The sequence below is a fragment of the Sminthopsis crassicaudata genome, chromosome 4 (assembly GCF_048593235.1).
Source record: "Sminthopsis crassicaudata isolate SCR6 chromosome 4, ASM4859323v1, whole genome shotgun sequence".
NCBI lineage: Eukaryota > Metazoa > Chordata > Mammalia > Dasyuromorphia > Dasyuridae > Sminthopsis > Sminthopsis crassicaudata.
Window position 1 is genome coordinate 171312758 of NC_133620.1, and position 23512 is coordinate 171336269.

Consider the following 23512-nt stretch of genomic DNA (forward strand, 5'->3'; position numbering starts at 1 on the left):
CCTGATTTAAAATCTTTATTTCTAACATATACTAGCTATGTGACAATGGGCAAGGCACTTAACCTCCCAAGGAACACGCTTCAGTAGAGCTGATCTGCTAATAGTCTTTAGATGGAAGGGAGTTCCTTACTCCAAACAAATCAGAGGTCTGGACCAAAAAGCAAAACCAAACAAAAATAGCATTTTCTCAAATGATTGATGAGGGCAAGAGGTAAAATTTATGTAATTTGTCTTGAAAAAGATTTTTGTTTCACTTGTGGATTTTTTTGATGACTTTTCTTGCTAGTTGCTTACAGAATAAAATGGTAAAGTTTGACCTACCTATTAATCCTCAACATTGTGTTCGTTAAAACACATTTGTATTAAGTAATACTATGTTACAGCACTATACTGTGCAACTGGAATAGACAAAAATAAAAGAAATGGAACTCCTTCCTGATATAAATATATATGACAGTACTATAGAATTTAAAAGGTAGCTATTTCTTTTCCTAGTGGAATTATTGCCTAAATATGCTTTAAAATAAAACCAGTTTTTTAAAATTCTCGATCTGTTTCTCAAAATGCACATATTTATGCACAAAACCACTCACAGAACTTAGTTTTCACATTGGTGTTATAAATAATAAGGAAACATTAAATCTGGATTTTTTTATCACTGTACAGTACTACACTGATTATCTTTAAGGAAAATCATAGTTAAGGAAGTACATTCTAAAAAGAAATCTGAAAGATGAAATGTTCTTTCAAGTTGGGGAGAAATATGACCTAGCATAGCAAAGAAAGCAAGATAATTTTTAAGATGTGCTAGATAATGGGAAACAAGAAAATAGAAGTGAAGTTGTGTGCAGAGAGCCTGATAAAACTGAGCACCAATAGAAATGAAAAGCCAGAAATTAAAGTAGTATTTAGAATCCCTTTTCATCTCTTACTCAGAGACATTCAATGACTCTACATTATATACGGAACAAAGTTCAAATGATGTTCAGGGCCAGGAACTGTTTAGTTCCAGTCTACCTATCTGGAATTATGTCCCACTACTTCAGTATAGAAAACGTCTCTTCTAATAAAACTGCTATTATGAAAATGTTTCCTACTTTCTTAGCTCCAGGTCCCTTTCCCTAACTGAAATATCTTCTTCCCTTCTCTTTGTTTTATCTAACTCCTACCCAAACCCTGGAATTGAATAAAATCCTTCTTCCAGGAAACTTTCCCATGTAACCATGTCACAATGTGATTTCTCTCTTCTGAGAATTCACAAGAATCATTATCTCTACTTTTACTTGGCAGAAGGTTGTGTACTGCCTTATGACATCTCTTATGTTGTGGTACTTTATTATTATTTCACTTTTTTGTTGTTACTTATCTTTTAATCTATATATGTCTTTATTTTCTTGCTAAATAAAATGTGAGCTTTTTAAAGGAAAAGGTCTTACCATTAGCAAATGCTAAAATGAGAAATAAAATTCAGGTCTTCTGATTCAAACTTCTGTGCTTCTTCCACTGAATTGCTGAACTCCCAGCAAGGACAGAAAGATGGAACAATTGCAATTAATTTAGAAAACATTTTAAAGCACTTCTTATGTCTAAGATACTGGGCAAGGTAAAGAAAAAAAAATCCATTTCTATTGATATTGCTTCCTCTGATTTCTTCCATAACTACTTTGGTTTCTGGCAATTATGTTCAGCAAATATCCATATTATAAATGCCTACTCCATGCAAAACACTGTACTAAGCCTTGAGGAAAATACAAAGATAATTACGAAAAGCTCATATCCTCATAGAGCTTCTGTTCTGTTTTAATGAAGAGTTTATAGGATTACATAGATCAAGAACTGGAAAATACTTAAGAGGCTGTCTACTTCAGCGTTCTCATAGTATAGATCAGAAAATAGAGGCTCAGGAAAGTAAAGTTTTTTGGGTTCAAACAAATAATAAATGATGGATTAGATGATACTTGATTGAGTAGGTAAAAATTGAAGTGAGTCCTAAGGAAGTGGTGAAGTTAGAAAGGGAGTATATTCTTTGCTGAGCATAGGCAAAGATGAAAGAGCAAGAGAGTGCATATAAAGACCAGATTATGTGTCCATTCTTATGTACACATTACTCCTTATGTAAATATATGAATATTCTATCCACTCTTTTTTTTTATCTTTAAACAAGTGGTAGTATTATGAATTATTCACCAGGCAAATAACTTTCTTTGGCTTTATTTTTAATTATGTCGGATTGGAGAGTCCGATTTGAGAGACAATGTTGTAAGGTGGAACTAGCACTAGAATTCAAATCAGGGGGTTTGAGTTTATATCAGAGCATTGATATTTACTAGCTAAAAGTCCCTTTCCCTTTTGAAGCTCACTTCACTCATCTTTAAAGGGTCAGCACAATATCATTGTTGCCTACCTCGTAACATGTGCTTTGGAAATATTATTGCAATAGAAAGAAGAGTTAAAATTTTTTTTAAATAAGAAATGTATTTTCATTGCTGTAGGAAAAAACAGTGTAGCTCTGTAACTGTTCTCCAACTTTTAGTCTGAGAGTTGCTTAGAGCAATGAAAAGGTTAAAAGATTTGCTCAGTATCACATTACCAGTATGGGTTAGAGCAGGAGTATTGAGGTTGTTCTGACTCCAAGGCCATAACTCTAATCCTTATACCCTGCTGCTTCTCCAGATTATAATTTTTCATTAAAATATATTTTTTTTATCAAAAGGAAGATTTTTTAATAGTTTCCAGGGAAGAAATAACAGAATGAGGGAGATTATAAAACTACAGTAATAAGAGTATGAAATAATTGAACTGTACCTTCTTTCTGAACTAATTTCAGTGCTTTGTATCACCCCTTTATATCAAAAAGGAAAAATTATTTTTAATAGAAATACCAAGTATATGCTGTATTTTCACTCTAAATGTAGGTGAATTTGGAATAGATGCAGAGCAAAAATTCTGATAGAAAGATTGTATTGCTCCTAATGCTAAAGAAGATGAAGACTAAAAAAAGTACTGGGGTGTGCGCCTCTAAAATGAGAAACACACACAATTTTACCTGTACAGTGGCTTCAGTTTCATCTCCCTTACAGCCTGTGGATAAGAGTATGCCCTTGAGACCTGCAAAAGAAAATGATTAAAGGTATACTGGCAGAGAAACTATCCAAGACCGATAAATCATAAGTTTCAGTAATATATGTAGAAAAAAATGAACTTTTGCCTTCTTCCTAAAAGGCATATGTGCTCAGTAAAAGAGGAAAATACTTTAACATGAAGATCCAGAATCCAGGGTCATTATTATGGTCAGGATATATATTGTAACTGGACTACATGAGAGAGAAAAACAGACAGCTTTGTGCTTTTCTAGTAGAATAAAGGAAGATACTTAGGCCATGCATGTATTTTTAAAATAATTTTATCAATGTTTTTTCCAACTTTTTATTAAGTTTTTTTTTTCCCCTATTAGCAAGCATTTGTTTTATCTGTTCTTTCACCTTTCCTTCCCTGGGGAGAAAAATTGAAAATATACATTTAGCAATAAACAGTCCCACGACATCTTCGACCCTGTTGTATGCCAATTGCTATGTCATATACCAAGTAGTAAATAGATCTGAATAGACAAGGAGCCTTGAAGGTTAAATTATTCATTTGCTTCTTCAATAATCTTAATCTCTACATCCCCATCTAATCAGTCATCATTCCAACTTCAGCTGTACTCAACAGATTTCCTTCAACCTTTTAGATTTAAATTAAAAATTTGGTCATATCCCCATCACTTTGTAATTCCTATAATTTGCTTATCTTGAAATGAGAAAATATTTGAATCCATATAAGTGGAGACTTTCCCAGGTGATACAGGTCTAAAATTCGAAAATGGAAGAGGGAAAAATCATCTTGGTTTGGGAGTATAGAAAAAAATGACTTGCTGAAGATATGTATATTTCTATTACTCTGTATGACAAAGTTTATTGTTATTTAGATGCCAGATGGGATCTTGTGTTCATTGAAAACTTTTAAGGCCTCAATCAGGAACGGTAGTGATAACTGGAATAATAGTTTCTGAATATCAGATCCTTTACTTTGCTTCCTGATAATTAGGCTTCTAAGCCTCTTCATACATACCTCACCTACTGGTGGAGTTGACTGCAAAGCATGATTTAATCACAAAAAAAGTCTTCTAGAATAATATTAGAACCTCTGCCTCAGGCAGCTCAGCAACCTGACCACACACTCAAATCACAAGTTCCTTACTTCTACCCCTACTAATGGAACAAAGGTGGAAGGCAAATACCTAGTAATAGCTGACTTCTATGGTCATGCTATGGTAAAGGGCCTTCCTTATCTCCTTCTCCTAGCTTTAAATAGTGAATAAAGAGTCATCTCAAGGCTGAAAATGGGAGTATCTACCTCTCCCTGAAAGCAGCTTCATTTGGATAAGAAGTCCAGTGTCCTCCATAGAGTCATTGTTCGCAGCTGTTCCTTTTTTTGCCAAAGTGCTTGCCTTATCTGATATACCAACTAGGTGTGCTTGAGAAATCAGAACAATATATTAGATGAACCATATTTGAAATTGAATTTGTTGATGAGTGCCAAATTTGTATCCTAACATACATTAGAAAACCTTAGTGTGCCTTATAAGCAAAAAACTTAAGAGTTGAAGCTCACTTCTTTTTTTTTTCAGTGAATCTGACACCATATGACTTAGTATGAATTTCCAAACAACCAGTATTCCTTTGGCCGTTATGTTTTGGCTCTGTTGCTTAGTATCCTATATTTAATATTATGAAGGTTCTTGGTGCTTATTAGCACAGTGTTTGGCACATGATAAAGTGTTTAATAAATACTTGTTGACTGGTTAAAGCAATGCCTTTTACTTATTAAAGCATAAGAATCCGTCATAAAGACAAGGCCTTTATGAGAGTCATTATATTTGGGTTGCTGTCACTGTTTACTGGTGTTCCATTGTAACAAGGGAGATTCAGATTTTTCATATAACAGCTGTGTACATATAATGATGTTCAATAGTTTATTATTTAGATTTCTGGAATTTAGGTAGAAAAGGCAATATCATAGGGATATTTATGAAATATGAAAAAATAAATATTATTTTTAAAGACTACTCTCTAAGAGTTGTGGCTCAGTAGTGTTACCCATGTTGCATATTAGTGTTATATGTGCCTAATCAGACTGTTAATGTACAATACTAAATATTAATTTGCAAATATATTCTCAGCTGTTCTCCGAACAAGCAGTTGTAATTGAGTTCTTATAAATAGTTCACAGTAGGGTTGGAGTTTAGTGGAATATAATATTTTTGACACAAATGTTAATTTTTAAAAATAGATTCTGTGGTTCATCTGTGTTCTGCAAGCTGTGCAGCTATTTTGCCGCCACCGTCTCAACAGGCTGCTTTAGCAAATGAGAAGAGAAAATAGGGAGCCATGTGTACAGAAAAGATTGCATTAAATTAGCCTCATGTAAAGAAGTTTTAGAACATAAGCTCTTCTGCACAACATAATGCAAAAGGATGGTAGAAGGTTAGAAGCTCACAAAATAGGGAATTGCTGCAAAACCTTCAGAAAGCTTGTCCAGCCAAGCCAGATCATCCAAAGAGCATTAACAAATGAAACTGGAAGGAGAAAAATAAAAATATTAGAACAGATATATTTATATGTCTATAACAAATAATTTTCATCAGTGATAATAGAGCTTAGCAGCTCAGATACACTTTAGAGGAAAAGGAAATGTCACTAAAGTTGAAGCCATCTAAGTCAAAACATGTATATAGACTAAAAATTCACGCTGGAGGCAACTCAGTTTTTAAGAACTGAAAATATATAACATTTAGGGGAAGATTAGCAATATTATTTTGTTTAAAAAGTCATCAAGAGGTTACCTATAATCAACAGTTTAAATACCAACTTTTTCATCTCTTTAAAATCTTCTTGTGACTTATCCATGCATGTATTATGGGTATCCCTACTTGAAATATAAGACAGTGAAAGGAAGGTTTTTGTAGCAGACTATATATTCAGGTACCCAACTGACTGCTTAGCTCTGAGCAATCTCTGATTCTTCCCCATACATAGAACACACTCAACTACTGACCTCTCTGGTTGCCTTTAAGTTATAAATACAATTCTATCTTTTACAGAAAATCTCCAAACCCTCCTAAAGTTCTAGTGCCTTCCATCAATTATTTCCTATACATCATAAATATGTATTATGCTTTATATATGTGTGTATCTCTCTCTCTCTCTCTCTCTCTCTCTCTCTCTCTCTCTCTCTCTCTCTCTCTCTATATATATATATATATATATATATATATATATATATATATATATATATATATATATATATATATATATATATATATATTTATATGTATGCATTTTGTTGTGTATGTAGTTGTTTGCATGCTATTTCCCAATAGATTTTCATCTTCATGAGTACAGAACTTAACTTTTACCTCTTTGTATCCTCAGTGCTTAGCACAGTGCCTAATAGATAGAAGGTACTTAATAAATGTTTACTCATTGATTGAGTAGTGTGAAAAATGTTAGAGTATGAAAAATAAAGCAAAAGCTTAGCCACAAAGGTCATCTACCAATAAGGTGTAAAACTATACAAGATTTCTTGAAAGATTTATCTCCAGATATAATTTTGTTCAATAGTAATTTGATTACTAATATCTGGTATGACATTAAAAAGGAAACATTTGCTTACCACATATATATCCTAATTTTTGGAGGATATATTCTTCAGAGTTCAAATGGAAAAGGGATACCCTATAGATTAGGAGTTAGGAGCCTTTTTTCTGCTTAGAATTATTTGAATATTTATAACATCATTCATGGGCCATACAAAATTATCTACTTATGGAAATCAAATAATAGGAGATTGTTATGCCTAGCTTTCAGCTCATCATCTTCTATGGTATCCTTAACAAATGATTTCCAGAGCCTTATGTGGCTTGCAGGATAGGCATTCTCCATTCCTGCTATAGATGATGAAAGATGGAGAGTATTGGAGTTGGTATTTTGATAATCACATCAAGACCTAGTATATTCCTTGGCTCAAGATCCCAGACTGCCTTTAAAAAAATCAACCTAAAAATCTGAATAGGAAATCAAATTTCATTTGTAAGGAACAAGAAGATCAGTTTGACTGAATCATAGAGTGTGGAAAGTGGAAAAATATGTAACAAGTTAGGTTTGGTGGGTTGTAATCTAGTTATAAAGTATCATCACAGGTTGTTACAATCTAAATTTTAATATCATCACTTAATTAAAATATTCTCTCCAAAGTTACTAGTGATATTAGCACCTTTTCATAGTACTCATCCTGAATTTTCTTTCCTTACTATATCTTCTTGACACTTTGCTCCCTTGGTACTCTTGACATCTTTTTTGACCTATTCTTACTTTTGATTTATTTTTTTAAACATCTCAGTTAAAATATAAGTTCTTTATGAATATCGATTGTTTCATTTATTGCCTTTGTATCCCTAGTGCCTAGTAGACACTTAGAAATACTTTTGAATTGATCACCTATATCCAAGCCCTTAACTGTGGGTAAACTGTATCTATGAAGTTTGGCATATGATAAAGCGTTTAATAAATACTTGTTGACTGGTTAAAGCAATGCCTTTTATTTGCTAAAGGATAAGATTCTGTCTTAAGCACAAGGCTTTTTATGAGAGTCTGTTCTTCTCAGATAACTATATGGAGGTACAGTCTTTCTCTTGAGTTCAAGTTTTATCTCATCTATTTCACCTATTCAACAATTCCACCCATATCTCATAGATACAACTCAACAATGTTCAAAACAGAATTCATTATTATTTTATCAATACTCGTCCTAATTCCCTATGATACTACCTTACTTTCAGCCACTCAGGTTTGCAACTTCAATTGCAACTCTCAATTTCTCATTTTTCTTTACATATCGAATCAGTTTCGAGCCTCATACTGTCTCTCAAAGCTATTTTAAGTAGGTAGGCCTAACAGATTTTTTATGGGGGGGGGGGAGACAAAGCAATCACAGTTAAGTGACTTGCTCAAGATCACATGGATAGTAAATGTCAAGTATATAAGGCCAAATTTGAACTAAAGTCCTCCTGACTGCAGGATCTCTGCCTTGGATAGAGTCACTTGGACTCTATCCACTATACCATCTAGCTGGTAAGTAACAAAATTTTCTAAGTCATCAGTTATCATCTTTGTAAACTCATCTTCAAAATACTAAATAGGTAGGTCAGGGAAGTATTAGGTTTTCTCATTTGTTTTTTCCATAATGATTTTTATAAGGCTATTTAAATTAAGGAACAAATAGGATGCATGCATATATTTAACACAAATCAATCTGCAAACTACCTAAGTTAGAGAAGAATACTGCCAATGATAATCCTCACTCTCATTTATGTAGCACTTTTTAGAATTCACAAAGAGATATTTCAAAGCTGTTATCCCCATTTTTCAGGTGAGTTAGCTGAGACTTGGAGAGGTTAAATGACTTATCTAGCAATATTTGGCTAGTTCCATATTAAGAACAAACTTTTAAATCTTATTCTCTTTGAAATCTCTGCTTCCACTGATCTTTTGGCCACAGAGGGGGTAGAATAAGCTTTTAAGGCTATGACACATCCTCATGGCCATTATCTTTTTTTAAGTACAAAATTTAAGTACAATCTTGTTAGTAAAATGGTATTTATTTTTGGTTACTTTTAATTAATTCTAGTATGTTAGATTGTGTTTGAGATTGGTATAGTTTTATGTTTGAAGTCTTTCTTTTTATCTTTTTTACAGAGAGGATACAATGAAATTCGTGAAGTTAAACAGTTTCATTTTACTGGCTGGCCAGATCATGGTGTGCCATACCATGCCACAGGTCTGCTATCATTTATACGCCGGGTCAAGGTATCTAATCCACCCAGTGCAGGGCCCATTGTGGTCCACTGCAGGTATGTATAGGTAACAGATGCACTACCAGCTTAATGAGTGATATTTATATATTGTTCATAAGATTTAACTCATAGTATGCAAGAAAATTTTTGAATTTTCTTTAAAAGGTGTCATAGATAAGATTAAAAAGTAATGACTTGAAACTTAGCTATACATGAGATATAAGATAGAGGATAAATATGTGAATTTATTCATCCCAGGGTGTGAGCATGTTTTTCATAGAGAAGCCAATAGGAACTGCTTTTCAGTAGCAACATCTGTGTTATTTTCCTGTGAGTTTTGCAAATCCCATACTAGATGAAATGGTTTGTTGTAATAGGGTTTTTTTCCTCCAAAATCTAGTAAATCCCCAGTAGAAGCTAGGCTTTTAAAACTCAATATGAGACACACAAGGTTACTAAATAGGCACAGATTGCAGGAATTTGCACAACAGAGCAACTATTTTAAAAAATGCATCAGAGGACCAGAAAACAACATCAATGAATTCCAATCAATATATACCAGGGTAATGTGCACATTATGTTCAGACTTTCTTCTGATTAGAAATTTAGCTTAAAACAAGCATCAAGAGCCATGAGCACATATCACATGGCCTTATTTTGAGATGTTGCCAGAAAATAAACCCAAGTTCTGCGGATCTTTTCCCACATGCCATAAAGTACTCTGGGGAACTTTTTGGTGGTTATCTGTTTTCCTTCTTATATATGCAAACTAGAAAGAATTCAAGTGAGACTCAGAAAAAGTGAATAAAAGTAAAAACTGGAAATAAAACAATGATAATGAAGAGAGATCATATAACAGTACTACTTTAAAAAATTAATCAAATAACTCCTAAAGAAATCTGATGGAAGCTACAATTTCATATCTTGTCTCAAACCCTGGGAAAAGATTATGGATGATAAGGAAAGCCTAAGGATGGCAGGTAATAAAAAGAAAGAGAATTATTATTAAGTTGTTAAGAGAGCTGAATTATGAATTAAGACAATTGTTAGGAAGTATTTTCCTAACAATATGCCAATAAATTAGACAAGCTAAAAGAAAAGAGGTGAAAATCTATAAATATTGATCGCCCATGGTAGGCTGAGTCAGTAGAATAAAAATGACAATTCTATGTACATTAAATTAATTTGCTATATCAAACTATCAAAAATTATTTTATAGAAGGTAAAAATAATAAAAATTCATTTGGAAGGACAAAAGCTTAAAGTTATCAAGCAAATCAAAGAAAAAATGCAAAAAGATGGTCTAGATATACTAGATCTCAAACTGTATTATAAAGTGGTAATTTTCAAAACAGTCTGATGTAGCTAAGAAATATAATGGTGGATCAGTGGAATAGATTAGATATAAATTACATTACAATAAATTATTCTAGTAATCTATTATATGATACACACAAAGATCCAAAACTTTTGCAACAAAAATTACTGGAAAAACTGAAAAGTAGCATGGCAGAAACAAGTATAAGATCAATATTTCACACTGTATACCAAAACAAGTTCAAAATGGTTACATGATTTATGTCTAAAGTGTGATACCATAAGTACATTAAGAGAACATGAAATAGTTTCTTTGTTAGATTTATGAATAAGGGTAAAACAACATCAAAGATAGAAAGCATTACAAAATGTAACATAAATAATTTTAAATTTATAAAACCAAACCAAAATTATAAGGAAAACAGAAAGTGGAAAAACTTTACAGGTATCTTAGATTAAGGTCTCATTTCTCAAATATAGAGAATTAAATCAAATGGGGAATATCATTCTTCAATTGATAACTGTTCAAAGAATATGTAGAGGCAGTTTTCAGACAAAGATATCAAAGCTATCTGTAGAGAAAAAAAACTCTAAATTGTTGTTGATTAGAAAATTGAACATTTTTAAAAATCTGAGGTAGCAACAGATTGACAAATATAACAAAAAAGGAAAATGTGGGCTCTTAGAGGGTTTGTGGGAAAACTGAGCTACTAATACACTATTGGTGGAGCATTGAACAGATCTAATCATTCTGGAGAGCAATTTGGAACTATGCCCATAGGGCCAGAAAATTCTACATACCCTCTGATACAGCTACTAGGTCTATATGCCCTCCAATAGGGAAAAGAATCAATTTGTACTCTAATATCAATGTAGCTCTTTTTGTGGTAAGTAAGAACTGGTAATTAAATGGATGCCCATCCCATTGGGGAATGACTAAATAATCTGAGGTATGTTATTGTAATGGAATATTATTGAGCTAAGAGAAATGACAGGCAAGATGATTTTAAAAAAAACAAAACAAAACAAAAAAAAACCTGGAAAGACTTACATGAACTGGATGCACCAGAAGCACTTTCTACCCAGAAACAGCAGTATTGTTTGGTGAAGAGCTATGAATAATTTAGCTATTCTCAACAACAGTTCCAAAGGACTTATGAGGAAGTATACTATATACATACATACCAACTGAAGCATGCTCTTTTTCACTTTTTCTTTCATTTTTTCTTTTACTTAAATCTTCTTTTTACAAAATGACTAAAATGGAAATGTTTTACGTAATTACACATGTGTAATTTCTGATTGTTTACCATCTTAGTGAGGGAGAGCAGAATGAAATTTAGAACTCAAAACTTTAAATAAAAATGTTTTTTAAAAAATAGGCTCTTTGGGGGAAAAAAGACAAGATACCTCACAATAGCAAGAAGAGCCTGTTGCTTGAATTTTTGAAGAAACAATGCTCTTTCAATCCAAGCATCAGTGGAATGATGTTAAAAGAGATGAAGATAAGAGTTTAGAGCCTAAGATAAAACAGTCCTTCAGTGGAAGGATATGTTGATTTATCACAAAAGTTTCACATCTTAGGATTTCCATGATCAAAAGAATGCTCTGAGATTCTCATTTAACTTGTTTTCCAAGGTATCATGTTCTGCTTTCAAGTCTAACTTTAGAAAAAGGTGAATTATAAGAAAACAAACTGACAAAGTGAATTTAAGTAAAGGGACTTATCTTTTTCTCCAACAGCTTCTGTTACAAAACTGAAAATGCATTACTCACTCCCTTGGGGAGTGAGGGGCAGTATTTATCAATACACATTTAGTCATGCCTTTTGGAAAATGGAGTTACCATCTAACAATGACATTTTTTTCCTTCTCTGTGGCACTTTTCATGCTTTTTCTACCTTCAGCTCTTCCAAAGAACATTCTAATTCCATCAGTTTAGGTTTCCAGGCACTCACATTTTTAAGCTCTAAGAACTTGGTCCTTTTGTTTATTATAATTTTCAGCACATAATAGAAGGAAATCACAATATGCACAATTTGTCAATAGCTGTCATTATTTAAATTGAAATTTTCCTTACTTTTGAAGATTTGTTTTATTTTTAAAATATTGTGTTCTTTTTCTTTTCTTAAAATGCACATTGAGTTCCTTTGAAATGAAATAAGAGCTGCTTATGATATAGATTGTAATGTTTTCTTATGTAGAATTTGACAAAAATACTTAATTCTGCTTACAGCCAATCGCAGTCTTTAAACCCTTTCCTAGTCTATTCCTTACTTTGCACAGAATGAGGAATTATATATATATTTTTATATATATATACATACATACATACATATATATGTATATATATATATATACATACATATATATGTATATATATATATATATATATATATATATATATATATATATACACACACTATATAACATAGTGATGACTAAGTTATTTACTTTTTTTTTTACCTCAAATTCCAGAAGTTTGATTTAATTTGTAAGCTCTACATAATGTTACTCATTTGTAACATAGTTATTTCCAAAGTTATGACTCAGGAACTCATTAGAATATGAAAGATGAAGTCATGAACCTGAGTGTTTATCTGAATTAATCCAACTAAATCTATTTGGTCTTTAATTCATTCAGCTGAATTGATTGGTTTGTATCACTGAATTCAATAAATCATCCCATTGTGTTGGCATCAGACAAAGAATTCTCCCCATGATAATAGTTTTCCCTCCCTTTTTTTGTAGCTCACTGTGTCCATAGTTTGTATGATTTCTTGTTTGTTTTTTGGCAGGAGAAGAGAGGAGGAATCAAGTATATAAACATTGGCATCATTTGATAATGCTAGTGTCAGGACAAGATTAAAAGTCAGGTCCAAGGATCACTATTAATTCACACTCTTTCTTCATGTAGTTGTAATTTACATAATTTGGCTTCATCTATGGTTTGTCTAAATACATGAAATAATGCTGTAATGGATTTTGTAGAGATTTTCCATAGATAGCAATTTCACTTATTAAACCAGAACAGATGGTATTTTTATGTATGTATATATGTATGGTTGAGTTGTTGTGATATTCTGTGCTTTCAATTAAATTTGTACTTTCCCATGATATACAGAAATGGATTAATTTCAAAAAGAAATGGGATTTTGGTAAACTATAATGATCCTGCCAGTGTGGATATGAAAGAGGCCTTGAATGTCACCAGAGATAACTAAACTTACTGCATGATCTTTTTTTAGTGCTGGTGCTGGACGAACCGGTTGTTATATAGTAATTGACATCATGCTGGACATGGCTGAAAGAGAAGGTGTGGTAGACATTTACAACTGTGTAAAAGCTCTCCGTTCACGTCGTATCAACATGGTTCAAACAGAGGTAAATTGGTGAATCTCTAGTGGATATATTGCTTTCTAATATCCATCAATCAAGATGGTAGTTTTTTGTTTTTTGTTTTTGTTTTTTTTTTTTTCCTGGAATCACAATCTTCCATGTTAATAGAAAAATATTAGTGTCCTTCAGAAAGGTTACATAAAGAAAGCTCATTATATTCTTTACCCTTGGATAAAGGAAAGTTTTATTAAAATTCCATAATATTTTCCTCTTTTTTCTTTCTTTGATAGGAGCAGTACATTTTTATTCATGATGCCATTCTGGAAGCCTGCTTATGTGGAGAAACTGCCATACCTGTCTGTGAATTCAAAGCTGCATATTTTGATATGATTAGAATAGATTCCCAGACTAACTCATCACATCTCAAAGATGAATTTCAGGTATTTGCAATTACTAAGGGTTCTTCATGTAAGCAACTGAGAACATTGGTTCTGGAAACTCTTAATTTTTTGAATGAGATCTTTTATATAAAATTCACAACCTTTAACTTTATTCTTTTCATTATCTATGTTATGAAGTTATTTTAATATGAATGAGCTCTGCTCTCTTGTATTTTGAAGGACATGTAAGTTCAAATGCAAAGGATTTGTGGGTAAAATAAGGAACATTAAAAAAAATCAACCACATTGGCGATTTATGTGTATTTACAACCTCTTCTTTCTCCTGTAGTTTTACAAAGTTGACCTTATATGCCCTTCATCATATTGTAGAATCCAAGCTCATTAATTATAGCAAAAAATGGGTTATATCCTTTTCTTCATTAATATCATAGCATGCCTAAACATATGTGGTTTTACTAAATTGAAGAACTGATTCCAGAGGCCTGGCATTCTCACTCCCTATCCAGTGTTTTTTTCCACAAATTTAGGGTTTTTTTTGTTTGTTTGTTTGTTTTTTTTTTTAAAACATTGGTTTCATAGACCCTATTCCAATGATAGATTTTAGAAGATCTGTAAATTTGGGTGGTGGAAAAAATTATTTGAATACATTTATGTTCCTTTGTAATCTTGTATATTTTATACATTCAAAAACATGATTCTGAAAAAGGGATCCATAGGCTGTCATCCTCCTAAAGAAGTCTGTAAAAAACACAAAAAGTTTAAGAACTCCTGAATTAGAGCATGCTGCCTCCTAAAAATATGGCACTCCTCATTTTGTTTATACTTTAGCTGCTGATTTAAATGTATTCTAATCACCTTGAATTAGTTGGTTTGACTTTTCTTTTGCAGAAAAGTTTTTTTTTTTTTTTTTTTTTAAACATTACCATGTTGCTTTTTTTCAGTGAGGGTATAGCAAGGACATTCAGATATTTAACATCATGTGCTGTATTTTTCCACATTCTCAGTCTTTATTAGTCTTACCTAGAATGTCTATCAACTTGCCACTCTGGTAGATGACATAATTGTACACAAATCTTAATTTCATTCTTTACCTAAAATATGCAGTCTGCACCACATTGCATGGAGGTCACTATGTTGTAACTTTGGCTCACCCTTTCTCTTTAGACCTTAAAATTCTGTAACTCCTCGACTACAAGCAGAAGATTGCAGCATAGCCTGCCTGCCAAGGAACCATGACAAGAATCGTTTCATGGATATGCTGCCACCTGACAGATGTCTGCCTTTCTTAATTACTATCGATGGGGAGAGTAGTAACTACATCAATGCTGCTCTTATGGATGTAAGAAACTACTTCTTTGTTCATGTAGAGCTCCTTAAAAACCTGCATAATGAGAAAGAACACATTCATTTTCTTCTTCAGCAAATTAATCCTAACATTTTTGAAGTACTATTTCTTTTTCTTAAGATTATTTTGGAACTTTTCACTTAAAGGTATTTGGGGAACTAATATATTCATAACTTAATAGGAAATTCTCCTATTCTCTGCTTTAAGTATCTTCTTGGAAATGATTTTCATCTCTTTTTTTTTTCCAGAAAAAAAAAAAAAACATTACATAGATCTCTTTTGAATACACTAAATAACTGACTAAAATCATCAAAAATTTAATGTTAAGTAAGAATCTTCTATCTCTAATATTTTATGACCTAAAAATTTATTTAACAAGTATTTTTTGGGTCTTCACATTAGGGAAGATTATATAATCTCAAATCATTTATTAATTGATCAGATGTTTACTATAGCAGAGAGATTTGAACCATTAGGAACTTAAAATTCTACATATACCTAGACTCTAATTATTTGATAAGTGCTTACATAACAACTACAGATTAAGTATACAGTCTAAAAATCAAATTAATTAGCAAAACTAGATCAGGAAGAAATGAGGGAAGTGTATGGGTGTGCGTGGGGGGGGTGGTATGTGTGTGTATGGATAGATAGGAAGGGAGGGAGGGAGGAAGGGAGGGAGGGAGGGAGGGAGGGAGGGAGGGAGGGAGGGAGGGAGGGAGGGAGGGAGAGAGAGAGAGAGAGAGAGAGAGAGAGAGAGAGAGAGAGAGAGAGAGAGAGAGAGAGAGAGAGAGAGAGAGAGAGAAAGAGAGAGAGAGAGAAAGAAAGAAAGAAAGAAAGAAAGAAAGAAAGAAAGAAAGAAAGAAAGAAAGAAAGAAAGAAAGAAAGAAAGAAAAGTATTAGTGAAAATTCTCACCCACATAGAATTGTTTGCCTAGTATTTCCTTCATATATTTCTTCATTCTTCATAATATATTTTAAGCCTTGGATTTATACCCTCCCAGCTCTTTTCCTTTATCCCCTCAGGTGAACACATTAAATGTGTTATTAAAATGTTAGTAATTGACATTAAAATGTTAATGTATTATTGATACATCACTACAACCAAAAATAAATAAATAAGTACTTGGAACTCTCCAAATTCTAGAAATTTAACTAGAGTCCAAGTATAACATGGTTACCCTAGAACAGAGAATTATTTCAGAAATCTGAAAAGTATCTGTCATGTTGCATTTTGTTTTTCAGACCAAGAAATTAAGATTTACTCACAAAGCAATAGGGAATTATTGAAGTGATAATTAAATCTACCTATCTACCTCTCTTTCTTTATTTCTTCCTTCTTTTCCTTTCTTTATTTCTTCCTTCCTTCCTTCCTTCCTTCCTTCCTTCCTTCCTTCCTTCCTTCCTTCCTTCCTTCCTTCCTTCCTTTCTCTCTTTCTTTTTTTATTTCTCTCTTTCTTTCTGTAGTGACAACACTGTAGTATTTAAATGGCTTTTTTCAGTCCTCCATTCTATTTTTCACATAAATAAAAAGAAGAAAAGGGAGGAAAAGAGCATTTTAAGTTTGTAATTTTATAAATTTTCAACTATTTCATCTTGTTTGGGTTTTTGGTTGCAGTGATGTAGCAATAATACATTAGCATTTTAAAAACACATTTAATTTCTCTTGAGGTACTGATTTATACCTCATTTATTTTTGTATAAACTACTTGCCAACATCTTACTCCCAACATTGGAATTGAACCTTCCCTTATAGCAAAGAAAACATTAAGTAAAAGTAACCAAGTGAATAATAACATTACACATTATATGTTATAATCTATTCTGGGCCATGAAGAAGAGGAAAATATATTTCATGATATGACCTTGGGAACTATTATGGGGTTTCTATTACTCAGAGCTCAACTATTTTTAATGATATTTTCATTTGCATGGTATGAATCACATAGATTATTCATATGGATTTTTTTATTTTATTCAGTACCAGTTCAATAAATTATCATGTATTTTTTTCCTCATCCTCACAGTCTATTACTGCACAATAATATTTCATTTTGTTACATACCAGTTTGTTTATTCCCCAGTCATTGAACACCAAGTTTGTTTCTATTTATATCCTAAAAAAAAGTGTCACTGTTAATATTTTGTATATTCCCAAATCAAAAGAGAAATGGCAATAACAATAGAAAATGATAAAAGTATTGGAAACATGGGCCAACTCTAAGCCACATCTATTTATTGCTCCTCTCAAGTTCTTTCTCTTTCTTTCTTACATAGTCAAAAGACCATCCAGAAGTAATCCTAAGGAATGCATCAAGCTCAAAAGGAAGTGAATTAATGACATTCCTATAGTGCAAGCATGTTTAGCAAACACAAGATTAATTCCTATAGTGCTTTTAAAACATTTTGAAATATTCAAGATATTGTGTTACAAATGAGTTAGCAACACAGTAGTAACCTAGGTCAGCATTCCAGGAGATGGTGCAACTATCTTAGTGAACATACAATCATAAATGTTTCTACCATTGCCTAAAAAAGAGAAAAGAATGCTTAATGGTTTTCTGTCATTTAAAGAGGTCCTAGAAGACCATAAGAGGAGTCTTAAAGAAACTCTTTAGCTCTTTTTTCCCCCTCTGCATTCATTCTCACTCCATAAGCATTTATTGAGCACCTGTGTTCCACTCATTGTAGTATATATGCTGAACATAAAGATAAAGGATAAAGTTGAATTTCACTCTACTCACTGCATGGGTAGAAAATTCTGATACTGTTTGGAAACAAAAGCTTATGGTTACACTGAATTAGAGAAGCCATAACGAAAACACCATTAATTAAGCAGCAGCTTTGGATATCAGACCATTTTGGCCGATTTATGTTAGCGGTGAAATGTATTGCTTTGGCTCATGATTTTACAGTTCTAATGTTCTCTGTCCATCCTGTTTCTTCACAGAGTTACAGACAGCCTGCTGCTTTCATCGTCACACAGTACCCCCTGCCAAACACTGTGAAAGATTTCTGGAGATTAGTATATGATTATGGCTGTACCTCGATTGTGATGTTAAATGAAGTCGACTTGAGCCAGGTTGATGCCCATAATGTGATTGTTGTATTATATGCACTTAATTTTCTAAAATCATACTGTAATGCTACAGTTCTCTTGGCACCAAGAAAATTTAAAAGTCTAATCACCATTTTCATTTCCTTTCACAACACTCATCTTCTAGGGCTGCCCACAGTACTGGCCTGAAGAGGGCATGTTGCGATATGGACCTATTCAAGTAGAATGCATGTCCTGTGCAATGGATTGTGATGTAATCAACAGAATTTTTCGGATATGCAATCTCACAAGGGTAAGCAATTGTTCTGTCATTCTAACTGGACTGCTTCAGGATATCATGAGTTGAGATAATAATGGTGGAGTATAATTCTATTCAGACACAATGGGAAAAAAATTAATAAACTTCACTTATTCAGTGCTAAGGCTAACAGTCATTCCATGCTTTAGTGCCAGAGTAAAATATGCACCTATAATCAGAAATGTGACAGTTGGAAGCTAGCTCTCTTAGTGGATTTTTGCAGAAGCTTATTACTTCTGGAAATCTCAATTCAAATACACAACCCATTAGTGGTTACTAATCTTATCCTGATCCACGAGCATATGTTTACCACATTGGAAAGGTATATTTCATTAAGATTGTCATTAATTTCAAAAAAGTTATTTTGATAAAATAGCAGAAATGTTCATCTATGGAATTACAGGCACAGTAAGAATGTCTGAGATTTGTTTGGAACAATAGCATTCAAATCACTTTCCATAGCAGCCTATATTGGAACTCCTCCTAAGCTTTCCCCAAATAATAAATTAAGTTATCACGTTCTCCCTCCCACCAAATATACACAATGAAAATGTTTACATCTTTAAATGTAGCCAACAAAAAAACAATACATAAAAAGGAGCATTAAAAATATTACCTCCAGTTAGATATTAAAGAAAAACATGATTTTTTTTCTCCCAACTACATTGGTAAAAAGCACTTGGGAATGCTCTTAGTTTATTTATCATTTCAAAATTCTCCACAAATGGCAGCTGCTATATTTAAATATAGTTAACTTTCTTTTTTTTTTTTTTTTACTTCAAAGAATTCATGACTTTATCAATGTGGATACTGCTTCTACCCACATAAATTGCAGCCCTCCCACATACCTTAAAATGCTTTCTGAGTTGCCATGACCAGAAACATTCATTACCTCTATCCAACTTTTTGGTAATAAAGTTGTCTAAGCTTAATAAGTCTGATCCTGAGAAGACCCACAGTCCATCATTAGATCCATACCTCAAAGCCTTTCTATCATGGTAAGCCTGCCTTAGCTTTTCCTCAATTACCATGGCTTTCTGGGTCCCACCATCATCTCTGTACCCAGATGAGACAGTGAGATAAGATTTTAGTGGAGAAATATTTTTTAAGTACTAATAAAAAGATTCTGTGCCATAATCACAAATATCCAATTCTATTGTTTTTCATAAAGGAAAACTTTAAAGTACTCTCTTTTATAAAAAAAAAATAATAATATTTGTACACATTTTAAATTCTTATTTAAATGGAAGATGATTTTGTTTGTACATGTCAGGACAATTGTTTTGTAAATACTTTCATTGAGAAACTATCAATATAGAGTTCAGAAAGTGTGTACCATGAAAATTTTTCAGAACTGCAACTGAAATCTACTTTTTTTTTTTCATGGCAGTTTTTAAGTTTAAGAAAATTTTTAGATTTTTGTGTTTAGGCAATAGGTTTTTATAAAGATTAGGTCATACTCCAATCACTTGAATCTCTTGCATGGTGTTACTTGATCCTTGCTTTGGGAATTTTTAATATTTTTTAGACATATTTCTCTGCTTACATGTGTAAATTGATATCTGAAGCAGAGAGATTTTTTCCTATAGTAAACATAAGTTATAATATGATATCAAATGGGTTTTATATTCTGCCTATTAATAGCATTTCCATTCACCATTCATTTTTCTACAAATATTTTTCTTCCCACAGCCTCAGGAAGGCTATTTAATGGTGCAGCAGTTTCAATACTTAGGGTGGGCTTCTCATCGAGAAGTCCCTGGATCCAAACGATCATTCCTGAAACTAATACTGCAGGTTGAAAAATGGCAGGAGGAATGTGATGAAGGGGAAGGGCGGACTATCATTCATTGTCTGTGAGTATGAGTTTTGGTCACATTGGAACAAATTGTGCAGCTTTTACATTTATTTCATGATTAGTCCTATTTGACCTTTCACTAGCAACTACCCTCTTTTACAAACTGATTTTCAGTCTTTCATTCTTTTTTTCCTTCTACACACTCTTAAAGTCTTGTAATTCATTTCTCTACTGGCCCCAATTGGAGTGTCAAGATATGTTCTCTTGCATTCACTGTATTATATGTTGTTTTCTCAGATTCTTCTCTTTGTAATTTCCTTTTGCCTATTTTAAAAAAGGAAAAGAAGAGATTAAAAAACCTACCACTTTTTATTTGATGCCAAAAAGCTATTGCAATTCTCCCTTTCTTAGCTGGCAATTCTTCAAGCATCATAGGCATGAAATGTTGGTTTAGGGATATTATCGATACTGAGAACTTTCTCTTGCTAGGCAGCTCAATAGTTTATATGCAATGATAGTCTCAGATTGGTGCTTAGAACTTTGAAAGATGTTTTGGCTTTCCCAGAGAGAGTCATGTAGGCAGTAGGTGTTAGAGATAGGTTTTCATGCAGATCTTCTTGGATCTCAGTGTACCTCTACATTGTCATACTACCTTCAAACACTATTGCTTCTCCCTATCCCCCAAAAATTTTAAGAGAAGAGAGATAATAAGAAAATAGTGATTTCTGAGGGATTTGATTAGTGCTTTCTTCTTTGAATATACATAAGTTAGCCTGAGTTGTGGTCCCCCCAAAATAATATTTTTAATGCTGTTTTAATTTCTCTGTCTTTTCTTCTTTGTCTCTTTTCAGGAATGGTGGGGGCCGAAGTGGAATGTTCTGTGCCATAGGCATTGTTGTGGAAATGGTGAAAAGACAGAATGTTGTTGATGTTTTCCATGCGGTCAAAACATTACGGAATAGCAAGCCAAACATGGTGGAAGCCCCGGTGAGTCATAAAATCATAGAAACTTATAGCTTAGAGGAACAGTTCTATTCTGACTTTTTATTTGACCTCCTGCACCATTATACTGGGACACCAAATGTTTCAGTGGGGTTAATATGAATCTCTCTGGACTGTCCTTACTTCAAAGAAAGAATTCCTAGTTTATTATTAATTTTCTATGGTATGCCTACTTAAAATCCTTACTTATCTATTTTATTCATACATTAGTAATGAAGAGAGTCATTTCTCTCTTACCTGAGAGAATTAGAGGGCTTAATTCTGTTTTATTAGCAAAATATGTGCTAATAACTTTCATAATTCAATGCAAAACATTAAACTCAAAATCCTTTTGTTTTGGTAATATTTTGATAACAAATATTTTCAATGAAGAGTGAAGCCTATTTTACTTATTCTCACTATATTAATGAACCTATGATCTTTATTATAAAATTAATTTGTAAATTAAATCCTACCTTTCCAATTAGCAGCTATCAGCTTTTCCCCTCTATCTAGCAAAATGATAGCATCATTCTGACCTCTAGATAAATGTAGAGATCATAAACCATTCTTAGCACATTTTAATAATGACTTAATACTTTGAAGAGAAAGGTTAGGATTTAATAATTAGAATATTGAAAGTTTCTTTGAATATTTAATATAGATTAGTACTGTCAGATTAAATGGATCAAATTATTGTTGGAAAAAGAAAATATTTGCAAATGAAACTGTCCATAAGAGACAGTTTTTGGCCATACTTAGCTACTAATCTCCTCTGTATTGCCATTTAAAATTTCTTAATTTTTTTCAGTTAATTTATTTTCTCTCTCACCTACCATGATCCATCTCCCCCAACCCCCCTGAAAAAATCTTTAGAGGAAAAAAAGGAAAAAGAAAAACCATTGGCAAATAGACATAATGAAACCAAACAAATCCCCACCTTGACCGTGTACACAAATGTACATCCTTCTCTTTTGAGTCCATGACATTTTCTTCATCAGTCTTCTGCAATCATCATTAGTGCTGCTCAAAATTTTCAAAGTTGTTTGTCTTTAAAATGTTATTGCTGTATAAATCATTCTATTTCTACTTATTTCCCTCTGCATCAGTTCATACAAATTTTTCCAAGTTGCTCTGAAATCATTATAGTATTCCAATAAATTTTATATTAATTGTTCAGCCATTTCCCAATTTTTGCTTACTCCCTTAGTTTCTAATTCTTTATAACTATGAAAAAACTATTTTACATATCAATGTATATACATGCACACATATACACATACATACATCTATATAATTTGCATTTGTGTGTGAGTGAATATATATATATATACACATAAACATATATGATGTGTGTGTATATTTATATAGATTCTTATCCTCTTTGTTCTCTTAGATGTAAGCAAGCTTGCATCATTTTATGCACTTTATCTTCAAACAGGTGGATGAAATTTTCTGAAAAAGACATTGTCCATATGAACAATACCATTACTAGGGAAGGGAAGGTTGGAGAGACCACTGACTTAGATTTATAACAGGTTATTGTCATGGCTTTGTCACCCACTTTGATCCTGTTTCTCCTCTGATATATATAGGATTGAATAAATATTTGTGAACCTGCTATTAAGTGAAAAACACAGTGGTAGGCTTTGGATATACAAAGAAAAAAAAAAAGAAAGTAAGTTCCCACCCTCACCAAACTGATTTTCTTAACACAGTTCAGTTTCCAGAAGAGCTAGGCTTCAGTATTCAACAACCAATATGTTCATGTAAGCAACATGTTATGCAGATGATAGCAGCCCACATGTGGTTCACAGAATAGAATCATAGCAGTAGGAACATGAGACTATAGCATCATGGACTTAGACGTGGTAGGAGCTTTAGAGGTCATTTATTAAAGACATTTAGAAACTGATTCCAAGAGAGGTAAAGAATATATGTATAATAAATGGGGTAGTTAGGAGATGCAGTAGATAGAGTGCTGGAAGACATCTTTTTTTAGTTCAAACTTGCCTTGGATACTCATTAGCTCACTTTACCAACTATTTCCCTTAGTTTTCTCATCTGTAAAATGAGAAGGAAT

The 23512-nt window shown here is 32.6% G+C and overlaps 1 protein-coding gene and 1 long non-coding RNA gene across 12 annotated transcripts in view; one reads left to right on the forward strand and one right to left on the reverse strand.

Annotated features, from left to right (window-relative positions):
• PTPRK (protein tyrosine phosphatase receptor type K) overlaps positions 1-23512 on the forward strand; it is a 742018-nt gene that overhangs the window by 710415 nt on the left and 8091 nt on the right. For 5 of the 11 annotated variants that reach the window (XM_074309869.1, XM_074309871.1, XM_074309872.1 and 2 more), the window contains 3 exons: positions 8796-8950; positions 13458-13593; positions 13839-14150. In XM_074309869.1, coding sequence (XP_074165970.1) covers positions 8796-8950; positions 13458-13593; positions 13839-14135 — 588 coding nt within the window. In that variant the 3' untranslated portion in view covers positions 14136-14150. Of the gene's footprint in view, positions 1-8795; positions 8951-13457; positions 13594-13838; positions 14151-15113; positions 15289-18244; positions 18377-18518; positions 18645-20342; positions 20507-21299; positions 21436-23512 lie in introns of those variants that run through there. The other 6 variants (XM_074309877.1, XM_074309878.1, XM_074309879.1 and 3 more) reach the window with 2 other exon arrangements.
• On the reverse strand, positions 1437-18558 carry LOC141565987 (uncharacterized). Its single transcript, XR_012489196.1, has 3 exons — positions 18484-18558; positions 3047-3108; positions 1437-1511 (listed from the first exon to the last, which is right to left on the reverse strand). It is a non-coding gene; the product is annotated as an uncharacterized LOC141565987 (long non-coding RNA).